The sequence below is a fragment of the Vicugna pacos genome, unplaced genomic scaffold (genome assembly GCF_048564905.1).
Source record: "Vicugna pacos unplaced genomic scaffold, VicPac4 scaffold_103, whole genome shotgun sequence".
Lineage (NCBI taxonomy): Eukaryota > Metazoa > Chordata > Mammalia > Artiodactyla > Camelidae > Vicugna > Vicugna pacos.
The window spans coordinates 3,297,094-3,322,259 of NW_027328783.1; the positions used below are offsets into that span (position 1 = coordinate 3,297,094).

The window sequence follows — 25,166 nt, forward strand, 5'->3', positions numbered from 1 at the left end:
TGTACACTGGACACAGGTCTTTCCCGTGGCTCCCGAGAGCCCAGGAGTTGGAGTGATAACAGCCTTGCGTGGGTTCCCCCATCCTCATTTGCTCACTGGCAAGTGTGTCTGCTAATTAGGAGCTCCCCCAGACCTCGGGCCTTTCAAAGCTCAGACCACGGGAAAATCTTGAGTCCCTTCTCCTGGGCCTCCTGTGTGAGAATCCAGTGCCTTCTGAGGTGAACAGCGGCAGGAGATGCCTCCCCCTCCAGGGAGCACCCTACGGCGGACTGTTAGTGAACCATGCTGTGAGCTTGTGTGTTTCCGGCCATGGTCCCTGCAGAACCACACTTGAGATCAGCTTATTGGCGAAAATAACAGGACTGATTCCAGGGCAGGGCCTGGGGGAGGGAACAGTGGAAATTGAATGTGACCTGAGACAACTAGGTGGGTGCTGAGGCTGTTACTAAAATGGGGAGTCTGGGAGGTACCTGCCAGGAATCGAATTCCAGAGTAAATGGTGGACATGAGGCATTTTTAAGATGCCATTTTTCATCCAAGTTAGGACTTCAAAGAGGCACTCGGCTCTATGAGACTGGGGCTCAGGTGAAGGAGCTGGACAAGAGATACAAGTTGGGAGTCGTCATTCTTAGCTGGTGTTCACAGCCTTGCATGTGAATTAGATCATCTCGAGAGCTGCAGACTGAGGCTGAGGGAGGGGAGGGCTGTGCCTCGGTTGGAGGAAAGCCCAGACCATGCAGCTTTGGTGTGTCAGCCAGCGGCGTTTGTCATTTTCAGAGCAATCCCATTTATCCTTAAGGGGCCTGGGGGTCAGCAGGGCCAGCCAGAAAGAAATCCAAAGGGAGAGTCTTGGCCACGTGTGCGTCTTAGGAAGGTGCAGAGGCTGCAGGATACGGAAGGTTAGAATCCTCAGAAGCTGGAGTTGGAGTGGGGAGAAGGTATTCACAGTCACCTGTGAGGGAGGGAGGGAGGCCTAGGGAGTCCCCACCCTACCGGACTCGCTTTCCCATGAACAGGAGGCAGTCAGACAGAGGATCTGAGGTAAGAAGGATGGGCACTGGGAGGGGAGCCAACCTGGAGAATGGTGCTTGGAAAGTTCTGGAATAGTCTCCCTGAAAAATAGAGTTAAAAATACCCAGACTCTTAAGAATATTGTTAGTGACTTGGGAGGAGGCATTTATTTTTCTGGCCTCCTAAGTGTAAGTCATGTATTCAGGGATACACAGAAGATACGGGCAGTCTGTTCCGGGGACTTGATCCTTACCAGGGGGATCAGTGCAAGTTTAAAGGGGCAGAAGGGCAGCGGAGGGAAACTAGCCAGGCCCCGTGTCAGGTAGCAGTCGGCCGCCCTACTTGCGTGTTGCATTCACATCCATGACTCCCAGGTGGGCGCTGACAGCCCCCTTTTGGGGATTGGGAAGCCTTCTCAGAGGGGTTAAGGAATTGGTTTGTTTAGCGGTTGATAAATGCTGTAGCAGGATTCAAGCAGAGCCTTGTCAGACTTCAAGGGCATGTTCTCTCTACTGTTTCCAGTACTTCCCTGTTATACCTGGAATGGTGAAGTGGGTCAGATTTGGAGCCTTTCAGAAAAAGTATGATTTAAGTGCCTCAGGACTGTTTCACAAAGCTCAGCGTTCTTTGATGGTTCTGAAGCATGCAGTGCTTTTCGCCCCACAGAGGTAACGTCTAACTCCATTGTCGATGATGTGGTTGCAAATGATATACAGGTGTAAAACCACACTTCGCAGCTTCTAAAGGGAAAGTCTCCAATTCTCCCTTGGTCGGCTTTCTTCCACGGGGTGTAACTGTGCTGCAGCATAGGACTGAGCTTCCGTATGGAGTGAGGATTTAATATCCGATGTTAGCATAAAATGGTCAGATGAAGAAAACCGACATTGACAATTTATTTTTGGGTTTCATTAGTCAAGATATACTATCAGTTAATGGCCCATATAGCAAATGAAATTCAGTATAGGACATTGCATTTCTTCCTTTCTATTTAGAGTTGTCTTACCGAATAAGGTTGCCTGCTTTGGAACATCAGTTTCACCACCACGGCACCTATCAGTGTGTTGGTGTGATTGCATTTACAGAGTGAATCTAATCTGGTCTTCCTCAGCCCCAAACACTCCAGTGCAGAATCACGGGCTGTAGCCATCTGTTAGTCACGCAAATACTTCTAAAATTATATGATGCCAGAAAAGAAAGAAGAGAGAGAGAGAGATTGCCTTTATCAAAGTTCCTTTCAGTTCTAACTGCAAACTGTTGTTGAGCAGCTCTGGTTTCCTTTGGATATGAATATATACATTTCTTTGCATGTAACCTAGGTTTTGGACTAGAACACCAAGTTCTTGCTGTCCCCAAGCCACAAAAATAGTAGCCAAATTGCACACGTGTGAAATAGTTTATACTTTTTTCTGAGAAAGTATCCTTGAATTTGGGACTTGGACTGTGATTTCTGCTTTTTGCTTCCCTCAACCGTCTTGTAATCTCTCACTCCTTCCCACGTGGTTCCCAAGTGTTCGTGGTCTCAAAGGAGCGGGCAAACACCCAGTTGGTCACCATGTACTGCTGCTATAGATAGAGACCAGACAAGACCTAAAGGACATTATCGGAGAGGAATTCCTGGAAGAAATGGGCTCTAAATTCAGTTGTGAGGACAGAGTAAGAGTCAGCCAGGAGAAGGAGTCAAGAATGTGTCTCAGATCGCAGGTGCAGCCCGGGCAGTGGCCTGGAGGCTTTTGGCGTGGGCACCCGTGGAGAGTGCCCTGTGCGGTCCAGGGTGGAGGGAGCCCCTGCTGGGGAGGACACTGGAGAGAGTCCGGGATGTAGGGCTTTGGAAGAAGTTGAGTTTTACTAGAACTGACACAGTAGGCAGTGAAGGGTGTCAACAGAAGTGACCCTCAGGAAAGGTACTTCTGGTTTTGCTTCTGATATTCTACAGACCGAAGGATCGGGACGGGCGAGAGCAGTTATGTCTGTCCCTTTGAGACCCAACCGGTCATTCATTTATACATTACACGTGCACTTCTGTGAGTCTAGGGGAGAGAGCGTGTAGCCACATTAGTAAGCAAAATGTATTTGCTTCTTGAGAGCTTAGCATTGTCAGAAGTTGACTTAGCCTAGAATGTTCTAGGAAGAGAGGAACAAATTGTGGAGGTTGGAGGGAGGGAAGGCTTCCTTGGGAAACAGTCAAAATGAGACTGGAGCAAGTGGGAAGTAGGAGCAGGTCAGGGGCCCCTGTGGTCACTGGGGACCTGTGTACTTAGGTGAGGATGGGCGAGCAGGGTCTGGGGTGGGGCTAGAACTCTAACAGGGAGCCTCTAAAGGGTTTGAATTGGGGGTTGATGTAATCAAATTTGTGATTTGGGAAGGCTGCCGTGGCTCTCTCTGTTTGTATAGCGGGGAAGAGGGGGTGGGTGCCACCAACTGGGGGATCATTAGAAGACCATTCACAGGCTGGGATATGGGCATCGGGGCTACTTGGGGATGGCAGGGGCAGTGTGGATGCCGGCTTTCTTTATTGGGGGACTTGTTAGCGGGCCGACCTAGAGGCATTTTGTGGCTGGAAGAAAACTGATGGAGGCCGCCAGGTGGATTTTCCTCTTCTCTCCTTCCCTGCCTAGTGTGATGATCTTAGCTCAGCCAACATTTGGAACAAAAGAGCTAATTTCCAGGGTTGCCCAGGCCTTTGTAGAGCTCCTTCGAGTGAGATCTGATAGGATTTAGGTTTGTGTTCAGATCTGGATGTTCACTTAGCTAGAAACGTCCTGTCATTTCGATTTCCATAGGGGTTTTTTACTTCATAAAGATTGCTTTCTTGGTGAGAGGAAATTTAATAGAGCTGTTGTCTTTTTCAAAAAAATCATATCATTTAAGAACTTTAATATTCAAAAGAATAGAAATATATAAAATATTTAAGGAAGTCTTTGGTGTAGTTTCTTTGCTTTCTGAGCTAATGTGGAGTTAGAGCCTTTGCATTACTTAATAGCACATCCTTGTCAGTATTTAAAGAGCTGATAGTGGGCCCCCCAGGCCCCACCTCTCAAAGAATCGTTAAAGTTTTCTCTGAAATAGTGAGGTCATAAAGGTCTTGTTTTCAGAAATCAAACGGTTTATAATACGCAGCATAGCCACATTTATAAAATAATAATTAGTTCAAAATTAAGAAAGTGGAGGATAATTGATTTTTTTAAAGCCTATACATAAACTTTCTTGTGCTAATGTTGCAACTGGAAATTTTGAAAAGAAAAATCCTACTGCAATATCATCTACATGGAATATATATATGAGTTTTACGCTTGAAAAGTAACTGCACAGTGGTTTTCAAAGTCAGGAGCATTCCAGCTCAGATACTGGCAGTGATGGTTGCTGGTTTTCAATGAAAGAGCCTAAATTTGCCTTCTTAGCTTTTTTATTTTTGTATTGAGCGGGTTGATTAGTGCTTTGCGAGCATGATTTTGGGGCAAATTGAGGGCAGATGTCGTGTAAAAACAGTGAGATATTTCCATGCATTTTATTTTCTGAACATCACCAGGGCACATGTGGGGTTTGTGCCTGCAGGCTGGAATGCTGCAGGACTCCCTAATCCATCACCATTATGTCCTGGAGCTGCTCAGGTCATTGAATGCTTTTCTGTTGCTTGGAGGAAAGGTGGTCTGATGGAGATGATCAGATGTGCAGTTAAAGTGCTATTACTTGAAATAAGAGTAACCTAGAAACATTGCTCTAACAATACAGGATGAGGGAGGAGAATTGTCTGAGCTACTTGCAGTGGGGAGTCTTCTCATGTTTCTCCCACACCTTGACTCCTGCCAATATCTGCCACAGTCCTGCACGGTAGTCCTGCCGAAGCAAGCAAGCACTTTGCTCAGAAACGCACTGAATTTCCTTGTGCCTCTGTTTGTTGGCTTTTTTTTGAAAGCACATTTTGCCCTTTGCTTAAATGCCATCCATGCTAGTCAACTCTTACACTCATTTTTCTGGAACTCGTCCATAAATAGCTGCTGAATGGATGAACAGAATGTAGTATCTCCATGTAGTGGAAGATTATTCACACGTAAGAGTGAATAAAAAAGAAAAAAAAAAGAGGAAAATGAAAAAGGCCACCTGTTTTTGGAAGTCCACCCTGACTGTTCAACCCACACTTTTCCCTTTGAAACCCAATCACTTACGCTCCACTCTACTCTTTTTGATAGTGCTTACCACCTTCTAATAATCTTTAACGTTTTCAAAAAAAAAAAGAAAGAGATGCTGATACCACTTCAAAATATACAAGCCTTGATAACAGCTTGTTAATTGAAAGGAAGCAGACACAAACGGTCAAATATTGTTGATTTCAGTGATCTGAAATGCCCAGAAAAGGCACATGCAGAGGCAGAGAGCAGGTGATGGCTGGAAGTGGCTGGTTGGAGGGGGATTAGGGAGTGACTGCTAGTGATAGGCGGATTCTTTAGGGGTGATGAAGTGTTCTGGAAATAGAAGGTGATGGGTGCTACACAACCGTGATTGTGCAGAAGACTGCTGAGCGCTGTGTCTGGGAGTGCCTGTTGTTGGGGCATCTTTATTTTGTTCTCATCCTGCAATGTGAAGAGCCATCTTCTGCTGTGGCTGTTCTACTCCTGTGAGTGGTGAGGGTCAGAGACTTTGCAGAGTCATGTTTCTTTTTTCCCCCTGGGTGAGTGTAGGCAAAAAAAGATTTAAGCCTAAGAAAGTGCTCCATCTGCAGAAATGTCTTTTTGTTTTGCATGATGTAAAAACCTTGAGAGCTTTTAATCGTTGAGGCCAGTCTGTGGGAGGAAATAGCCTATGAAGCCTGTTTGAGCCCGGGAAGCACCGTGCATCTCTCCCAGACACGGGTGGGGATTTCACCCCCGTTCAGGCAGTGAAGGGCCCAGACCCGTGAGCAGACTTGACAATCGTGAATATTTACGTGTATCCGCTGCTTCATCTTGGATATTAATTTCAAGCTGAGTCAGTTTGTGGCGGCAGGCTCATCCTACATCAGGAATTTATAGTATCTGCTCTTTGAGGTGAAGACCTGACAGACTTGATTATTTAACAGTCTGCCTTGAATTGATATCTCAGATTCCTTTGTCAAAAGCAAAACAGCAGAAATACAGAAGTCCTTTAATGCCAATGTGACCTGGAACGGGATTAGCCTCTGTGCCTCAGTCGCCTTATCTGTGAGTGGGTAAGATGATAACAGTGCTTCCCTCAGAGGAGCTGGTGAGGGGAGAGTCAGAAGCACAAATGGAGGACTTACACGAGGTGCTCATGAATGACATAGTTTAGTGCTGTCAGTCTGGTGAGGCCTCAGGGGCAGAGATGTCAGAACAGAGCAGTCCTAGCCGGAGCTCCATCCGTGATGGCAGCTGTTATGATCAGTATCACCACTGTTGATTATCAGGTAGTTTATGACTTGGTAATATGAATTCATGAATAATGTTAAAGAACTAGATATCTCAGATCCAGTTTACATAGTCCTCAAAATTTCCTCTGAGAAATTGATGGTATCTTCCCCATCTTAAATCTGAGATGAGTCTCTAAAAAAGTCTGTATTCCTCCATCTTTTTGCTTTAATTCCCCATTTCTTAAAAAACAAAGTTTTTAAATGGAGTTACTGGGGACTGAACTGAGTGCCTCATGCATGCTAAGCACATACTCTCCCACATGAGGTATAACCTCCTCCCTGATTTTTTTTTAATTTACTTTCTTAATTTACGGAGTTTAGAGGCCTCTAATTCTTTTTCTGGAGACTTGTCCATGAACCTGTAAATCTATAATTAATGGACAAAATTTGGTTTATTAAAAAAATCAATAGAATATTGTGCAATCCATCCAAAAAGAAATGCTCATTGACTTAAAATGTTTCTCCTTTAAGGTGATTTCTCCTTTGTGGTCTAGCTTAATTTATTAACAGGCATCCTCATCATCATAATGACCAAACTCGCTGTGAGTGGACACCTACCTAAGGATAAAATGCTTTCCTCATGTTTTAGTTCATAGCAGGTGTTTGATTGTAGGTATCAGTGTCTCCTTTTTTGCAGCTGAGGGATTGAGAGATGGAGCAGCTTGTCCCAAATTACACGCAGCAGGCTATGGCTAGCTCGGTGCTGGAACCCAGGCTGCACAGGATGCTTTCTTAATTGCTCCTCTAATCAGCCTCCCGTTAAGTGGTTACCCAAACACCTGTGACTCCATAAATGGCCGAGTTTAGTGATCTCAGCTTGATGATGCCTTCAAAGGAGAGACACCATTGAGAAGGTGAGACAGAGTGGCAGAAATTACAATTGTTTATTTTCACAAATTTATAATTCTCAGGTAATTACTTAAAAAGTTAATTTTATATTTTAGTGCTCTGTAAGCACTAAAAACATAACATTAAAAATAATTATAGTGCAAAAGAGAAGTGGGCTCTGAAAGTCCAACCACTGCTATTGATGTTACTTGTTTTTCTCTAGTGGCCCTTATTTACAGAAATACTTACAAAGACTGAATTGGTTTTATGTAGTCTTAATATGGAAGAAAAGATTGTCAGTGAATATTGTAAGTAAAGTCTTTACTCTTTTCTTTCCTGTTGATGAATATGTAAGTTGTTTTCATGGCTTAAGTACATTTCCTCATTTGTGAAATTTTAGTAATATTGTTTAATTTGTCTGACTGTGAGAGTTAGACGCCTTGTATACAAAGAACACAAGAGGTGCTTAATAAAAGTGCTGTCACAATGACAGATATTTTAGATTGATCAACTCTGAATACTAAAGAGTGTTGCTTATTTCTGATGCATATTTAATATGTATATGTATGATATATTTGAATATGGTTTAAAGTAACAAGGATTCATTTATTTTTGGTGTAGTATGAAGTTTTAATGAAATCTGTATCATTCTAGTGAGACAGGGACTAGTTAAATTGCCTTAATCAGATGACCTTGAAGATTATTTACACAGAATATATATTGTTACAAATCAGAATTTATGTTGCCGTGTAACCCTCCACTCAGATATTTAAATTCGTGGGATTCTGACCAGATCAATTAAGTTTAGTAAAATCCACATTGATCATTTTCAGGGAATAAGCTCCTCTCTTTGTGATTAAAGAAAATTTTGATTTTTTTCTACACTCTTAACAGGTTTAAAATATCAAAACATTGATTTGACACATTACTTTTTTAATAGAGAGAATAAAGCTCATGCTGTTTTATTATGTAAATAAATATTTTTGTATGTCGACAAACTTGTATGATATCCTGGATCTTTGAGAAGTATTTTGCAAGATATTAGATAACCTACTGTTGGAAAAATACAAACGTGACTTTTATGAACATAGGCGTAGTACAGATCTGTTGGTTTTTGCTACAGTGCAAGACATGAGGCCTAGGATGCCTTTGCTGCCGATTGCCAGGAGGACACATTCCATGTCTCAGTTTCCCCTCCTGTAAAATGAAGTGGCTGAACTGGATTCTTTCCTCTTCTAAGATGAGTTTCCATGAGCCTATGTCTTCTGTTTATATTCAGGAGTATTAGCAGTGTCAAATTAAATACTGAATATCCCTCCCTTCCCCCGAATCAAAGTGCAGTATATGCTACATAAGCTTTAAGTTATCTGATTCTCCTTTCTGATCCTACAGGCAATTTTTGTGTTGCATCTTTCCCGGCAACCTGGAAGGTCATTTTAGCCATAGGTGGCACTGTTGCACCTTCTTACAGTCTTAACATTCCTGTTTGTAAAAGAAGGCTTAAATAACTTTATTTTATTTTGATTTCTTTACTTAATGCTTCAGAAGAGCCCAATGTCTTTTATGTGTGTCTACCTGGAAAAGTTATTCTGCTTATATCTTAGATTTATTCTGTCATCTCACTGTGAACATTTCAGACTTGCTGTGCAAGCAATGGGAAAATCGGGCTTTTCTTCTAGTGTTAGAAACCAGTGAGCCGGGATTTTATAAAACAGCTAGAAGCGGCATCTGGACGACCTTAAAGGTGAAAAGTGTATTGAGTTCCCTGAGTTTTGACCCCGCCGCTGTGTGTTAATAGGTGGTAGGAGATTTGGTACATATACGAAGGGGTGCAGTTTTTTGACTTGGGTTTGGTTGCACGTGCTGCCACTGAGCCACGTGAGGCTGAGACAGTTCGTTTTGAGTTTTTCCCTCGTCTGTGAGATGGGGACATTCATATATGAATTGTAGAATTGTGAGAATTAGAAATTATGTGCAGTGTTTACCACAGTGAGTATGTCAAGAGGGCTCTTAAACTTTAGCTGCTGTTTTGTGTGAAGCCATCATTTGGGAGTCTTTGGCAATTACTAAGAAACAGGAAAATAAGAAGAGCTGTTTTTATGATGAAAGATATTTGAGGAGGTTCCATAGTTCCTATACCCATAATTTAGCATCAGCAGAGTCAGGACAGTTACACAGTCGCCCTGAACCAATGTTAAGCCACAGAATTATTTGTTGCTTCATATATTTTGGGGCTTAAGGAGATCCAATACTTATACACATGTTGTCTCCAGCAGCCAACTGAGAGATGACACAAAAGAGTAGACAGGCGATAAATGTCTTCTTTGTTACTGATGAAGCCACGTTCTTCATGAACTTCAAGGCTGTGGGAAAATGCGTGTCATGATACTGTGTCCCAGAAATACAGACTCACCCTGTCCCATGTAGCTCTGGGCCACAGCGAGCCTTCCCTTGAGAGGACCTGCCCCTTCATGCACAGGGCTTTCCTGCCATGGAGCTGAGCATCCCAGGTGCTTCCCAATGGTGACCAACACTGGAGTGAAAGGAAGGGTTTCACATGCCCCGCTTGTCTCCCCGGACTCACACCTCACTCTGTTAGTGTGATGAGTGCTAGCTGTGGGCCAGGGGCCAGGGGTGTGAAGGGAGAAGCACTCTCCATGGCCCAAAAGAGTGGTTAGGAGGCATCCCCTCCCTCAGTTTAAACAGGTGGTGGGGTGGAACATAAGGGTACTCCCCAATTGTTTATAAAAGGAGAAATAAGGATGTTCTTTGGGACTTAGGCTAGCCAGGAAACACATAAGATGATTAGAGGGGAGACTTGTAAATCACTTTGATATTAAGTTGACATTTGTTGAACACCCAAAATGTGCTACATTCTTTTCTGAGCATTTTACAGAAATGAATCCTTCGATCTTCTCAACAAGCGAGTAAGGAAGGTTTGATTGTTATCCCAGTTTTACAGTGTGGAAATTGAGGCACACAGAGGGTAATTAAGTTGGCAAAATCACAGAACTAGTAATTGGCAGAGCTGGTATTTAAACCCTGGCTGTCTGGTTTTGAGGCTCCCAGAGATGGGCTTTTTGTGTTTAGCGTTATCAGCATCCCTGAATCTTTGTACCTCTGTGCATCAGTTAGCCTATAAAGGACAGGGAAAGGAGAGTTACATGGGTGCTCATAGTCATGTCTTGCCGCTGTCCACGGAGAGTGCACCGTGATTGGCGTTAATTGTCTTCTGGGCAGTAGATCTGTTCGTATAATAGAAATTTAGTTCATTGAGTTAATCTAGAAACCCTTCCTGCTCCGTTTCTGTCCATGCTTGCCATGTGACTGCCTGCCCGTTATTGGGCAGTGGAGGAGAAAATGTACTCATGGTTGAACTCTGATATTTCAGTCTGGTTCATAGATTCACGTCTTCTGTTACATTAATAAGCTAAGTTTCTGGTTTTCTTGCATCAGTGTCTCATGACTTTGGTTAATGTGAAACCAGTCCATGGGAGCCCAGGGGTGATGACGGTATAATTTCTGAGAACGCTGTGGCACTTCTACCCATGCAGACGTGGCTGAAGGATGTCCACCTTCCTCACTGATTTCCCCCAACAGCAGGGTCCTCTCCCACCCCTGGATGTGAGGTTGGGAGCTCTCTGAGTAGGCCAGTCAGAGGCCGAGTCCACCAATCAGAAAATGATGAAGTACCTGGAAGTGGGTTTAATAGAAGAAAAGGGCTTCCAGGTAGTCAGATGGGCTGTTCGAGTCCATTTGGTGAAAAGCTGTCCACTGTCTGTGGTTTAGCTGCTTCTTTGCTATTGAAAAGTCTGGAGTAGATGAAGGGATTTTAAAAAGCAGAAAGGAATGATTTCAGGTGGTACGTCCACAATGGTGAGAAGTGATGGATGACCACCAGTGTGAGGCATAGACAGAGTCTTACAAACTTCATAAAACAGCATTAAAAGCTCTGCCATCTGAGTGCACTTCATATGGGGTCCAGATCATCACTGGTGACGCAGTGAGTGCAAGTAACTGATGATGGCAGAAAGAACATGGACGCATCAAAAAGGTCTCGTTCACGTTCCCTGTTTAAGGGATGCGGCACAGTGTAATATATTTGAGCTGGTTTTTCACTGAAAAATTTTTAGTGTTTTCTGGGACTCCCCAGTACCCCAAGGGTCCATGCAGCTGGGTGTCCCCTCAGTGCAGCACTGTCAGCGCTTGCCTTGGGCTGACGCGGTGTCACACGGAGTAGGACGGTCAGCGTCCCCGACTCCTCTGAGCTCCGTCTCCTCATCCGCAGAGCCGGGTTTCTCATCCGTGTCTACTTAGTAGGGTTGTTGAGAATCACACGTGAAGCTTCAGGGGTGACTTGTGGTTGTCTCTGTGATTGGCATATAGTGAATATTTGATAGAAACACTTGTTTTTTTAGTATAATTGTAGTACCTAGGTTGCAGTGGTTTTTAGTCTGCGTTTTTTTATAACTTTATTTTTATTTTTTTGTTTTGCAACTTTGTTTATTTATTTTTATTTTTATTTTTTAACATTTTTTATTGATTTATAATCATTTTACAGTGTTGTGTCAAATTCCAGTGTTCAGCACAATTTTTCAGTCATTCATGGAAATATACACACTCATTGTCACATTTTTTTCTCTGTGATTTATCATAACATTTTGTGTATATTTCCCTGTGTTTATTCATTTTTTTTTACATTTTTTATTGATTCATAATCATTTTACAGTGCTGTGTCAAATTCCAGTGTTCAGCACAATTTTTCAGTCATTCATGGACATATACACACTCATTGTCACATTTTTTTCTCTGTGATTTATCATAACATTTTGTGTATATTTCCCAGTGCTATACAGTGTAATCTTGTTTATTTATTCTACAATTTTGAAATCCCAGTCTATCCCTTCCCACCCTCTACCCCCCCCCGGTAACCACAAGTCTGTATTCTCGGTCCATGAGTCTATTTCTGTCCTGTATTTATGCTTTGTTTTTGTTTGTTTTTGTTTTTTAGATTCCGCATATGAGCGATCTCATATGGTATTTTTATTTCTCTTTCTGGCTTACTTCACTTAAAATGACATTCTCTAGGAGCATCCATGTTGCTGCAAATGGCATTATGTTGTCGGTTTTTATGGCTGAGAAGTATTCCATTGTATAAATATACCACATCTTCTTTATCCAGTCACCTGTTGATGGACATTTAGGTATTTTCCATGTTTTGGCTATTGTAAATAGTGCTGCTATGAACATTGGGGTGCAGGTGTCATCCTGAAGTAGTTTTCCTTCTGGGTACAAGCCCAGGAGTGGGATTCCTGGGTCATATGGTAAGTCTATTCCTAGTCTTTTGAGGAATCTCCACACTGTCTTCCATAGTGGCTGCACTATTCTTATTTTTAAATATGCACTTAGTTTATTTATTTTTTTGGAGGTACTGGGGACTGAAGCCAGGACATTGTGCATGCTATGCAGGTGCTCTACAACTGAGTAAAACACACCCTCCTTTTCTGCACTTGAATATAAATATTGCTATACACAAAATAGCTCTTAAACACCATCATGGGACCTAGTCACTGTATAGACAATTGAACACGTATGCTATTTCAATAGGAATAAATGTTGATGAGACATACATTTCTGAATCTGTTAATGTGCTTAAAAACGATCATAGGTAGTGATAAACACGAATCTTTGATCCAGTACTTCTTAGGGTCTGTTTTGCCATCAAGGGAAATTACATTCTACAGAGAAGGCTAATTGGGTCTCTTTGATATTTGGATGGTTTAGCAGATGATGAAGACTTTCAAAAGCTGAAAGTTTTGTATTTTAAATTAACTACAAAGTTATCTTCTACAAGTTGTAAGTACTAAGCTTGTGAAGTGCTCAGTAATCCAGGGGGTATGTGTCTGTGTCTGTGTGAACGTTTGTGTGTGTGATATCAGGAAGATAGAAAGAAGTTCCATATAGACTTCTGATAACTTTCTCCTCCATTTCAAGGTGTAGGCATATATTTACATAAATAAATTGATATTCTTTTGTCATTTGGCATGTTGGGAATAAGACTTCTCATACTTGTTTCAGAAGGGTTAGGGAGGTTGAGCTTAGGAAATGGGAGGATATAGAGACAGGGAGGTTCTTTAAACTGTGCAGAATGAGAAATAGTAACTTTTCTCTTTTCTTCTAGAGCAAACTGGCACTGAATTGTAACATAATATTACTCAGAATTGCTTTTCTGATCAGATACAAGTACCTCAGATTTTTTAAGGCAACATGAAAGATGAAATATGTTTTAGCATTTATCTTTAAAAGAAGTTTTATTTTTCAAGTAAAAGGTTATAGCCTGTTCTTTCTTCCAGCGGTACAAGAAATTCTCATTGATCTATCTAAATGACCTCTGTGCTTAGATTCTTTGTGTTTTTTTTTTTCTTTAAGTGCTTGTTTCATTGTGGTTTGAATGAATGTTTAAAATTTCTGGATTTTGATCTTTAGAACATGCTGATTTATCAAAAGTGTTAAAAACCTGATTGTTCTCTGCTCCTGGTTTGGTGGGACAACCTACTGATTTCTGTTGTCTGTTCAAGAGGGAAATTCTTCCTCTAGCCTGCAGATCGTTAAGTGAATGGTTTGCAGTGTGCCTTTAAAATTATTTGTATGCATTGAGCATGTTTGTCCAGTGAAATTTAAATTGACTCATTGTAATGACTTTGCTTTGATTCTGTGGTTTTGATCCTCTCCACAAGAATTTGAATTCTCTGTTGCATTTTGTATACGTGTTCTTAACAGGGGAAGAAATTTTACATTTTTTACAGAGGTGGGTTTTCCTATCCCCTCTGAATGCCTTCTAAAATTGATACATTAAAAATCTGTTATTGCAGTGCATAATTATTTCATAAACTATTTTTTGGCATAATCAGAAACAATGACCAAGAATGATAATAAAAAATACGAAAATCTTCCTTCCTTTGAAGAATAGAAATCAGGTAGTCAGGCTCCCTCATGCTTTGTGCCTGACACATTACTCTCATGTCATTGTGTATCATGATTCGGAGATGGAGTTGTTTCAGGTTTATAGATTTTTGTTTTAAAATTTGTGTTGAATACTTTCTCCAGACTGATGTTTCCTGTTGTGTTTGTGGAAAGAGTAGAAGGGAAAAAAATACTTTGTTTTGTTTTCAGGAGGCCTGAGTTGATGAGAAAAGTGTTGAGGGTGGGCTGAGGAAAAGAGTGACACTCCCTCTCCTCCTGGCTGAAATTGATGAACAAAGAAATCAATTAAGTATATCGATATTTGACCAATAGAATTTAGCTAGCCCAAACTGGCTAGAAATGCACAATGGAAATTACTGAATTCAGCTGCAGAATGAGGTGCTTTACCAAGTAGAAGCAGCAGAGAGCAATCAGAAAAATCAGTAATATGATGAGATATAAAAGGAATATTATATCTTTTATTTCTGAAACTTTTCTTAGGAAAGTTGTGTAGAGCTAAAATTAAGTTTCAAGCATCAGGAGTTAAGAGAGTGGGTGGTTCCATAGGATCGTTATTCTCGGATGTGCGTAGACCCTGCTAGAGTGGCTGAAGATGGCAGGAAGAGACCCACATCCAGGATTAGTCATCCTAGGGTGTCCTCCATAATGGTTCCATGTGGGAGCCCATGATTGGGTTAACAAATTATAACACAGCACAGTCGCCTCTGAACTTTAAGAAGAAAAAATATGCTTTGGTACTGCTTTGCCAGCAAGTTCCTGTGCATCTTCACTCCAGTCTCCTTTCCTTAAAAAGCAGAGACAATGCTTTGCTTGTGTAGTTGAGGTTTTAGGTAGCACTCTGCTGGTTGCAAAGCAAGGACCGAGACCCTCAGCTATAAACGCTGGGCTTGTGTGTTGTTAGTCTATTATCCTCAAAACAAAGACCTGGCTGGTCTGGTGGTGTGCTTTGTAATGAACATATCTAAAAGTGTATCTTGTTCCCCTCACCCCATGACTTCCCTAAACATACACTAAGCCTTTGTACTCATTGTATATTCTACAATCTCTGCCTCATCCTGTCTTTCCCGAATTTCCTCCTTACTATCTCACAACTTTTAACGAATTTTTCCTTTGATTATACACAATAAATATGGGAACATTTGAGAGGCTCATGGAGATGGCTCCCTACTCCCTCTCGATTTCTTGACTTTTTCCACAGAGTCTTGAATAATCATTCCGTGTCGGTAAGACTTCTGCCAGCCAGAACCCACAGTTCCAGGTGAGAAGGATGCAGGCTTTATCTCTCCTACCGGAGGGAGAGACAGAAGAGAATTGAGATATGCTCCCCCGTGATCCCTTCCTGCCCCAGGTCTACTGCAGTTCACCTGCAGCCTTCTGGCCTCTGCTCACACTGCCTCTGTCCCAGGACTAAACTCATCCTTTTCTTCCCTTGTCAACATTTCCGGTACCTTTCAGAACTTGGTCTCTTCCCTGCAATTCAACCCTGGCAGATGTGATGGTGGTCAGCGTGCTGGTGGGCAGTCCTTTGGGGACCCTCAGGAGCCATGCTGATTCTCCTGAGTCTATCAATCTGGGTTACAGAACAGTCGAGCACCGAAGGAAGCCCATTCACGTGATGTCAACACAGCATTTCATCACTTTCATTTTATTTTTAAATTTTCGGTGGAGAAAATATTTGTAGCAAACTCTTCCAGATATTCGCCGCCTGCTTTCCTCACCACCATTTCCTTGTTGGCTCTGGTGCTAGTTTTATGAATCAGGATTCTTCTCTGCTCATTTCTGGCAGCAGGGCTTGCCGAATCCTTGATCTGCATTTGAAGCAGAATGCTTCTTCGTGATGTCAAGGTGATTCTCCTATTTCTGAATATTTCGTGTACACTCAGCAACTGTTTCAAGTGAAATGCTCTTGTCCAATTTCGGTTAACTCACATTTGCTGATCTCCTGCTTTCATGCTGAGGGCAGTTTCTTTTTCCTCTAATAAAAGTTAGCAATTTGCATTTACTCTGGAAGGTACTGCCCCGAGATGCTTTTGTTCTTAACAGTTTTAATACAATTCACCCATTAAAATGTACATCGGTTTTTACTTTATGCCCAGAATTGTGCATCCCATTCAATCTTAGAACATTTTCATCCCCCCAACAGGATGCCCCGTATGCATAAGCAGACATTCCCATCTTCCCCATCCTCCCCCAGCCCCAAGGAGCCACTTTTCTCTCTGTGGATTTGCCTGTGCTGGACATTTAATGTAAATCGAGTCACTTCATGTAAGTGGAACCGTCTATTGTGACCGACTACTTTCACACTGAGTAACGTTTTCAATGTTTGTCCATGTTGTGGCCTGAGTCACTATTCTATGCTTTGCTATTGCTGAATAACATTCCACTGTATGGCTGGGCCCCTCTGTTTACCCATTCACCAGGTGATAGGCATTTGGGTTGTTTCTGCTTTTTGGCTGTGATGAGTAATGTCGCCGTGGACACTCATGTGGGATTTTTTATGTGGATATCAGTTTTCACTTCTCTTTCGTGTGTGCCCAGAGAGCAGAATTGCTGGGTAAGTCAGAAACGAAATGTTCAACTCTCTGAGGCCCTGCCAGGCTGTTTTCCAAAGTGGCCACGCTGTGTTACGTCCTCACCAGCAAGGGCTGTTCGCTCCACTTCCTCTGTGTCCTCATTAGTGCTTGTTACCATTTTTTTTATTATAACCTATTGTTGTGAGTGTGAAGCGGCTTCTCCTAGTGGTTTTCACTTGATTTTCCTTACAGCTAATGCTATTGAACATCATTTCATTGTGCTTATTGGACATTTCTATGTTTTTCTTGAAAAATACCTTTTCAGAACATTTATTAATTTTTTAATTGAGTTGCCTTTTTATTGTTGAGTTGCAGGGGTTTTTTTTCTTCATTTGGAGATACAAATTCCTTATGAGATAAATGATTTGAAAAAATTTTCTCTAGTGTGTTGTTTTTTCACTTTCTGAATGGTGCCCTTTGAAGCAAAGTTTTAAATTTTGATGAACTCCAATTTATCTCTGTTTTCTTTGTTCCATGTGTTTTGGGGTATTATTTTAAATCTGAAGTATTTTATTTAAGCTTTTATGTATAAAATATCTAAATTTGTAGAAACAGTCTAGGAGATGGGTGCGGTTGTTTTCCCCCGTCTTTGGATAGGAGACTGAGGTGCAGAAAATTTCACTGAAATATCAGTGTCACAGCTACCCAGTGCTGTGGGAGTTCAGACCCCTCATGTTTTTCCCCAGAATATGTGATCTTCACCACCATGCTCCACTACTGCCTGGAATCATTAATGAAAACATCTTTCCTTTTTTGATTTCTTATTAGTTTGTTTTCTCATTGGGGACCTCATCTCCTTATTTTCCTTTCGGATGTCAGTGTAGATTTATTATAGGGCTCATGTAGGCAGAAGCATTGCTATCAGTTAACTTCTATATTACTCACTCTCCAGTGATGATTGTTGCTAGTTGACCTAATCAAGTCATGCTTAAGTCTTTCCTGCTCATGACACTAAAAACAGTCATGACTTACAGAACACTCAAAGAAGAAAGTACTTGATTGATTTTATTTTGCTACCCAATCAAACCAATCAAGTAAAAACCCTAGTGTTGACACAGACTATAAGCCCTCCAGAATAGGGTCACTGTCTTCCTTGTGTTTCATTTATTTGGTCACAGTGTCTGGATAGTGCTTTGCTGTCCAGCAGTTTTGTGAGGATACTGTGCTCGTGAATATTTGTAAGCACAGAATTTTGACAACAGACTGTGTTGTTCATTTCACAAGGGAAAAGATAATATAGAAATACTGCTCAGATCTATTTTAAAATTAAGCTTGGAAATTTGAGAAGAATTCAAGAAGCCATACAAAGCTCTTTTTCACTAATTTTAGATCTATCTTAGACACTTTATGGTTACATAGCAGAGTAACTTATCAAGTAGATTTGACAAGAGGAGTGTTATATTGATTATTTGATTTAGTTGAAATATTCTACCAGGGATAAAGTCATAAGTGCCCATAAATGAACAAATATGTTTGTATTTCTATGCAACATGGGAGCAGACTACATATGTTTCTATATAATATATATGACTGTGTGTTTTAATCTGCCTGTCAGTGTTTTTTATAGTTTTTCAGCAATGTTATAACTTCAGAATTCTTCTAAGTTATTCACTCCCGATATTACTGCAGTTTGTACTGTGTATTCTATCTTATGGATGGGATTCCACTGTCCCCTCAGTGAGGAATTTCCTCTCCTATTCCGTTAGTAGCAGAGTTAAAGGAACTGTGATTTCTAGGCCTTTGCTTTCCATGTGTTTGCAGTTGGCTGTAAATCACGAATTTCCCTTTCTTGAGTTTTCATTTTTCAATAAGAATTTTTAAAATAATTGTTAATATGTTTCACCAGTCTCCCTAGAAACTTGATGTGTTTGTGCTTTTCAGTTTTCAATTTATGAAAATTGTAAATGCACACTTGTTTTTAAGTAGTCCTTTTTCACTAGATATTTGTTTACTTCTTTAGAGTTAAAATAATTTTTCCCAATGAATGAATCGGTGTTCATGTTTTAAAAGATAACTTACTTTTTATTTTTCTTATTCTAACAGGTATATTTGTTGTACAGAATTTAGAAAATAAGGATAAACAAAATAATAACTTAAAAATGGCCTCTAATCTCACTTGGAGATACAGATGTAAGGTTTGAAATTGAGAATTACAAGTCCTCTCACGTTGTACTTCTCTTTCAAGTACGTTTTGGTTACTGAGACCCTCGAATTCCCATATGAATTGTAGCAGCAGCTAGTCAGTTACTGCAGAGGAGCCCGCTGGGATTGTGATCGAGACCACGTTGTATGTATGCATCGCTCTGGAGAGCACTGCCATCCCAAGAATGCTGTCATCTGATCCAGGAATCTGCGTGGTGTGTCTTTCCAGGTATTTAGGTATTCTTTAATTGTTTTCAGCAATGTGTATGGTTTACATAGTATTATTTTATTTATTTTTTGCCTTTATACTGAGGACAAGTGTGCAAGGTACCAGGATTAGAATTGTATTATAGCCCCGCAACTTGCTGCCACCATGGACGCTGCGGTCTCTCTTTGCCCTTTGTAAAATCTCGCACAAAATAGGACCTAAATAACTCTCTCTTGAAAGAATGATTATATGATTGCTGGATGATGCTTGAGAGTCCTTGTGATGATGTCTTTTTCCCAGACTTTCCTCTCTTCTTAACTATGCCCTTTCCCTTCCTTTCTTCCAGCCTGGGTTTCAGCGTGCCTGTGGCATTGATTTTTCTTGTCTGTGGACTCATCCTTTCACTAGTTCATGATAATGTTACATGTGGGCTGTGGAAACTTGCTAGATGTCAAGAAAGAGCAAATCCATTGCATGCTAGATTTTTTAGAGTGTGTTATTGTATTATCGATTGAAATTAAATCAGGCTGACCCATTGAGCCATCCCCTGAGCTCTTTTCGCCTTCCTACAGGTGATACTGCTCTCGTTGCTGCATGTGCCCTTCCCCCAGACTCGGTTTTGGAGTTGAGTAAGTCACCATCACTGGAGCCCTCTCATTAAAAGATGAAGAAAACCTTTGCTCCTTCTCCCTGGTTGGGGACTTGGATGAGATGAGGTAACAGATAAAGAATGGAGCCCCACCTCATTCTGACCACCGCTCTTTCCGTTCATTTCTCCAGGGGAAGGGTACAATTCAAAAATATAAAGATTGTGAGCTAATGAGATAGACAAGACAACCGATCATTTATTAAATATCCTTTCATGCCAGAAACAAATGTATTATACACACAAAAAGCACATAAATTACGGTAGTACTGTGGTTACAAACGTGGGTCCGAGTTCGATTCCTGCTCTGGAGTGACAAGTCCTGTGAGATGGAGAAATGGTAGATCGGCTTAGCCTCTCTTGGACTTGTTTTCTGTCCTGCAGAGATGGGGTTCGCTAGGCATCCCTACCCCGTAGAGGTGCTGTGGGGTGTAAATGACGTGAGTAGGCAGCCCGAGGACACCTGCTCGTTCCTCGTAAGTGCAGGATAGCACAGCTTTTGCGGTGATGCCTTTATGACCACACCGTGTAGACTCTCAGTGCTCCGAAGGGATGCCTTGTGGATTGGAGATGGGATTCTCACTTCTGTAAATACCCAAGAATTGGGTTATTGGGCCTTGCTGATTTGAATCTATTCTTTAGAAAGTACATAATGTAGATATATTTTTCAAACATGCATGCTTTTTATCTTTTATTATTTATACTTCTACCCTCTCATCTCTTGGTGTGACTTTTCATGGAATCCAGGAAACAGTCCTAAGCCACCTGCCTCTTCACACTTCTTTGTGGTGGTTTTCTTCCCTGACTAGAAGAGGGTTTTGCATAGGAAATTTTGTTTGCTCCCCTTCTCTTGGAGTCTCCCTGTTTGTCTGCCCATCTCTCACCTGTCCATCTGTCCATTTCTCTACCCACTCATTCTTCTGACTTGTTCCAAGAAGCATTTCAGGCAGCTTACAGAAGAACAGATACCAAATAAACAGGTGAGAAAATGGGGCCAATTTCAGACAGTGAGGCTTGCAGTTGAGCCTGTGTGAGATTTGCAGGCGTGAGACACACGCCTCTGCCTTGTGCCTTATAAGATAGACAGCATCAATATGCCTGAGGCTCCCAGCAGACACAGGGAAACAGGGTTTGTGGGAGATGCTTACAGTCTGTGAAATAAATAAGTGGCTTAGGAGAAGCCCAGACTTTCCAACTACTAAGGCTTAGGAGAATATATTGAGTGTCTTCCAAAATCAGATTATTGCATCTTTTCTTTTTCAGAGTTTTATGTATAGTTGGTTTACATTCTATACCTGGAAATTTCTCCAAAACTGCTGCCCACGTGAGTCCCATGACTCGGGAATGGGGTGGTTCTGCTCATTGACGGGTGTTGGCCAGAAACGGAAAATGACAGCCTCAAAGGAGCCTGGGATTAAGCAGTTATGTTTTGTCAGTGTTGTAGATTTCAGAAAATACTTTTACCATTTCTCTCCGCCTGAGGAAGCAGCGTGCTCTCTTCCCAGCATCAGGAGCTCAGGGCCACGTGATGGTGGGGGCTGACTGCACTGCCGTCAAAACAGCTGTGCTAGTCACTGCAGGTGTGGTGCTTTCACGTAGTGCATTTCATGTTCTTTAATAGGTTTCAACAGGTAGTTAATTAACTGAGTTAATTAACATTTAATAAATATAATGCTTTGTTGAAAAGACAGTTATAGGCAGAATATAAGTTGTGAACAATATAAAAACTGTTTCAGTACTGAAATTTCAGTAGGGAAGATTCAGTTTATCTTATTTCCGCCTCTCTTTAAAAGAGAAAAGAAACAAGACAGAAAAAGCAGAGGATGATTTCTGTTCTTCCTCTCGGCTTGCAGGTGCCTTCACCTCCAGTGGCATCCATCCAGACACCAGCACTGACACTGGCCGTGCTCAGAACTGCCTCAGCCCTGAAGACACAACTGACAAATGGAAGGGGGACGCGCCCTGTTACAGCGGGTGCTTTCAATTTTTGAGTCCTTATGTAACTGCGTGGTGTTATTCAGGATCACCCATTCTGCACTGTGTGACGGTGCTTCGGTGTCTCCTAGTTATTTATTTCTGTAAGTACTCATGTATTTTTTCCAATGTGTGTTACTAGACATCTAAAAATGCATTTTTCAGATGAAAAATAATGTGTATTTAATATAAAATTCTGAAAAAAGGGTCAAAAGGGTCTATCCTGTTCCCAGTATTCAGAGATAATAATTAACACTTTAAAATCTATTTTCTGTTCTTTTCATCAGTGTGTATTACCTCTGTCATAAAAACCAGCAAGCACTGTGTGCCTGTTTGCTGTGTGGAGACCTCCATTTTCCATTCAGCTTATGACAATTTTTTTTACAGTATTCTACCTCCGCTGGCATGATTTTTAATGACCATTATAGCATTCTGTCTTGTGGAGTCCTCGTCCATTTTACTTTGGACTTCAGTAAACTTTTATATTCCAAGTAAACTTAACTGGAATACTGAAAAGAGAACTGTGGTGGTACCGAAAGTCCCCTACTTCCCTTCCCCTTTTTTCCTGAGAGTAAAAACTGCTGACAATGTGGAGTATATATTTCATGACCTTTATGCCTATGTCATATATATATACACATACATAAACGTATATGAGAAATCTATGTATATGTGTGTGTATATATGCTTTATTGAAAAATAAGGCCATACTATATGTTTTCTGCAGCTCAGTTTATTCACTCAGGTATATATCACAGACGTCCTCTCCCTCCAGACTCACCCGGTCCTTTCAGATAGAGTAGAGTGGTCTCCTGATGTGCAGGTTTGGTCTCTTGTGCAAGGACACCTTTCGTGGGAGAGAACTGTGGACAAGGCCTTGGACCACGCCGAAACACCGGAACTTTAGTGGCCACAGCTCACCGTGATTTACCGCATCATTGTCTTGATGGTGGACACTTAAGTTTTCTCCATATTCCACTGTCAGAAAGGGTGTCTGACTGGCATCCTTCTTGTACAAACATTCCTGTGATCTTGTATAAGTATTCCTTTAGTTAAGGTTTCTGGAAATTTAGTCCTTGGATGGGACAACTACATAAATCACAGGCTCCTTTCAAGTGAATCTAGAAATTCCTTCTCCTGTGGGGAATGAAAAGATGTAGAATAACTTATGTAACCAATTCTCTATCCGTGGGTATGATTCCACTTCAGCTTTTCTTCCCACCAATGTAAACAGTGCTGTGTAAATTCTCTGATGAGTACATCTATTTGAACTGATTCTTTTTGTAAATGAAACGATTCCTAAAAGTGAAGTTCAGCCTGTGTGTACACACGTTTTCCAGGGTTTACATATCCATTGACATGTCGTCCTCCAAAAGATCGCTCACAATTTGTTGTCTCAAAGATGGACACTAGCTAGAATATCTTTTAAAAATATTTGCCAATATGATGAGCAAAATGATTTTCATTGTTTTAGTTTGCACTTTATGACCAGTGTGGTATTGAGCATTTTTCACTCATTAGCCATCTGACTTTTAAAAAGTGAATGATCCCTTTTGTCCTTTGCAAATATTTAAGTGAGGGAGCTTCTTGTTGCTTTGTGACAGCTCTATGTATATTATGAACATTAGCCCCTTGTCTTCATCAACATGTATCACAGAGCTTTCCCTTGTCATTTTTTGCCTTTCATTTTGTTCAGTAGGTTCATTTTTGTTATGGCCCAAAATAAACTTTAGATAGTAAATGTCTTCTTTTTCGGTTTTATTCTTGATATTATTCTTAGAAATGCTTTCTTATAATGGTATAAATTTCTTCTGTAGGTTTTCTTAATCTCTAAGATGGAGATGATAATAGTGCTTGTCATAGTGAGGAGAAGATGAATTGATATGAGCAAAGAGTTGTATTTGCTCTTATTAGTACTTTCTAATATTTACATCACTTTCTGTAATTTTTCTTGCGGTCATTTTGACCGGAATAGAATTTGTTTTTTCAAGGGGATTCTGTGATTGTCCCAAGACAATTATTGAATTCCTACTTTGCTCTTTAATTTGAAATCCTACCTGTAAAAATACTTATGTACACTAGAGTCTCTTTTTGAGCTCATGATTTATTTCTGTCAATCTTACTTTCCTACACTAGCACTATATCTTACATATTGTAAAAATTTATTTAATATCTGACAGTGCAAATTTTTTGATTTGCTTTTCGATCCCTATTTTTCTTTGCTAGTATTATGACTTCATTTTTCCTGAAGAATTCTAATATAATTTTTTCAAGTTAAAAAAAAGGATAAGTGTTGTCATGGGATTTTTTAGTAATTTTGAATTATCTTTAGGAGAACGTACATCTTTACAAAACTGTTTTCCTCCATACAAAGGTTGATGTCTCTACTTTCACACTTCTTACTTTACCCCTCAGTACAGTCCTGTACTTCCTCCATATACAACATGGGCATTGTTTTTGAGTTTATTCCAGATTATTGTTGATGTTTTTGTTAATTTTTTAAGTGAGAAATTTTTGCTATTATATTTTTTAACTGTTAAAACTGACACCTAGGAAGGCAGATTCGGTTTGTAAATACTCACTTTGTAACTTCTCATTTAAAATTGTAAGTATTAAGTACTCGATACACAATCCTTTCTTTTCTGTTTTTAAAAATTTGTTTCCAAGATTCTCAAAATGGTCATAGCTAAGTAGTATAGGTGGGGAGAGAGATGGAGAGAGGTAGTGTGGCTCATGTACAAACTGTGAGCACTTTCATGGCTGCCTTTATGCTGGAAAAGCTGCTGAAGAGTCCAGGTTAGACCAGGGGTGGCTTTGTATGCACTTGAAAGCCAGCTTTCCTGCCTGTATGGTGAAGCCTGGTGGGCGTGGCAGGTAGATGATCAAGGTCGAATGGAGGTTATTGGCTGCACAGAGCGCTGTGTCTGAGAACTGGAGACCATCGCCATGGGAAATGCTTGGTGCCAGGAACAATGCAGAGGAGCTGGGGACCCTGTGTGTTAAGGATTTTCCAGCCCTCGGAGTGGGAAGTTCAGACTCTGCATTCAGATCTGAGTTTGAATTCATCCTCTTTAGTTTACTTGTCCTCTGACTTTGGTCAAGCTATATACCCTCTTTCACTTCCTGTTTCCTTGTCTCTCAAAGTAGGAGAATTACAGCCTGCTGCTAGAGTGTTTGATCAGGTTAAATAATTTGTGTCTATAAGATGTCACGTACAGTCACAAGCTCAGTGAGAAAAGGGCTGTTGCCTGTTCTTCTGCAACTCAGTGCTTGACAAGACATGTGGGAAAGCCAGTCCCTAATTTGTGTGTGATGCAAGTAGGAACAAAATTAATGTCTTGCCTTTCCCTAGCAGTATACTTACAGCTTTGCTTCATTTACATCTTTCCTCCTTTTCTT

The 25,166-nt window shown here is 41.0% G+C and overlaps 1 protein-coding gene across 1 annotated transcript in view; it reads left to right on the plus strand.

Annotated features, from left to right (window-relative positions):
• Nucleotides 1-25,166, plus strand: part of LOC140694722 (trafficking protein particle complex subunit 9-like) — a 103,754-nt gene that overhangs the window by 3,967 nt on the left and 74,621 nt on the right. The window contains exons 2-4 of the mRNA XM_072957833.1: nucleotides 18,983-19,168; nucleotides 19,720-19,863; nucleotides 21,057-21,117. Coding sequence (XP_072813934.1) covers nucleotides 19,859-19,863; nucleotides 21,057-21,117 — 66 coding nt within the window. The 5' untranslated portion in view covers nucleotides 18,983-19,168; nucleotides 19,720-19,858. The remainder of the gene's footprint in view (nucleotides 1-18,982; nucleotides 19,169-19,719; nucleotides 19,864-21,056; nucleotides 21,118-25,166) is intronic.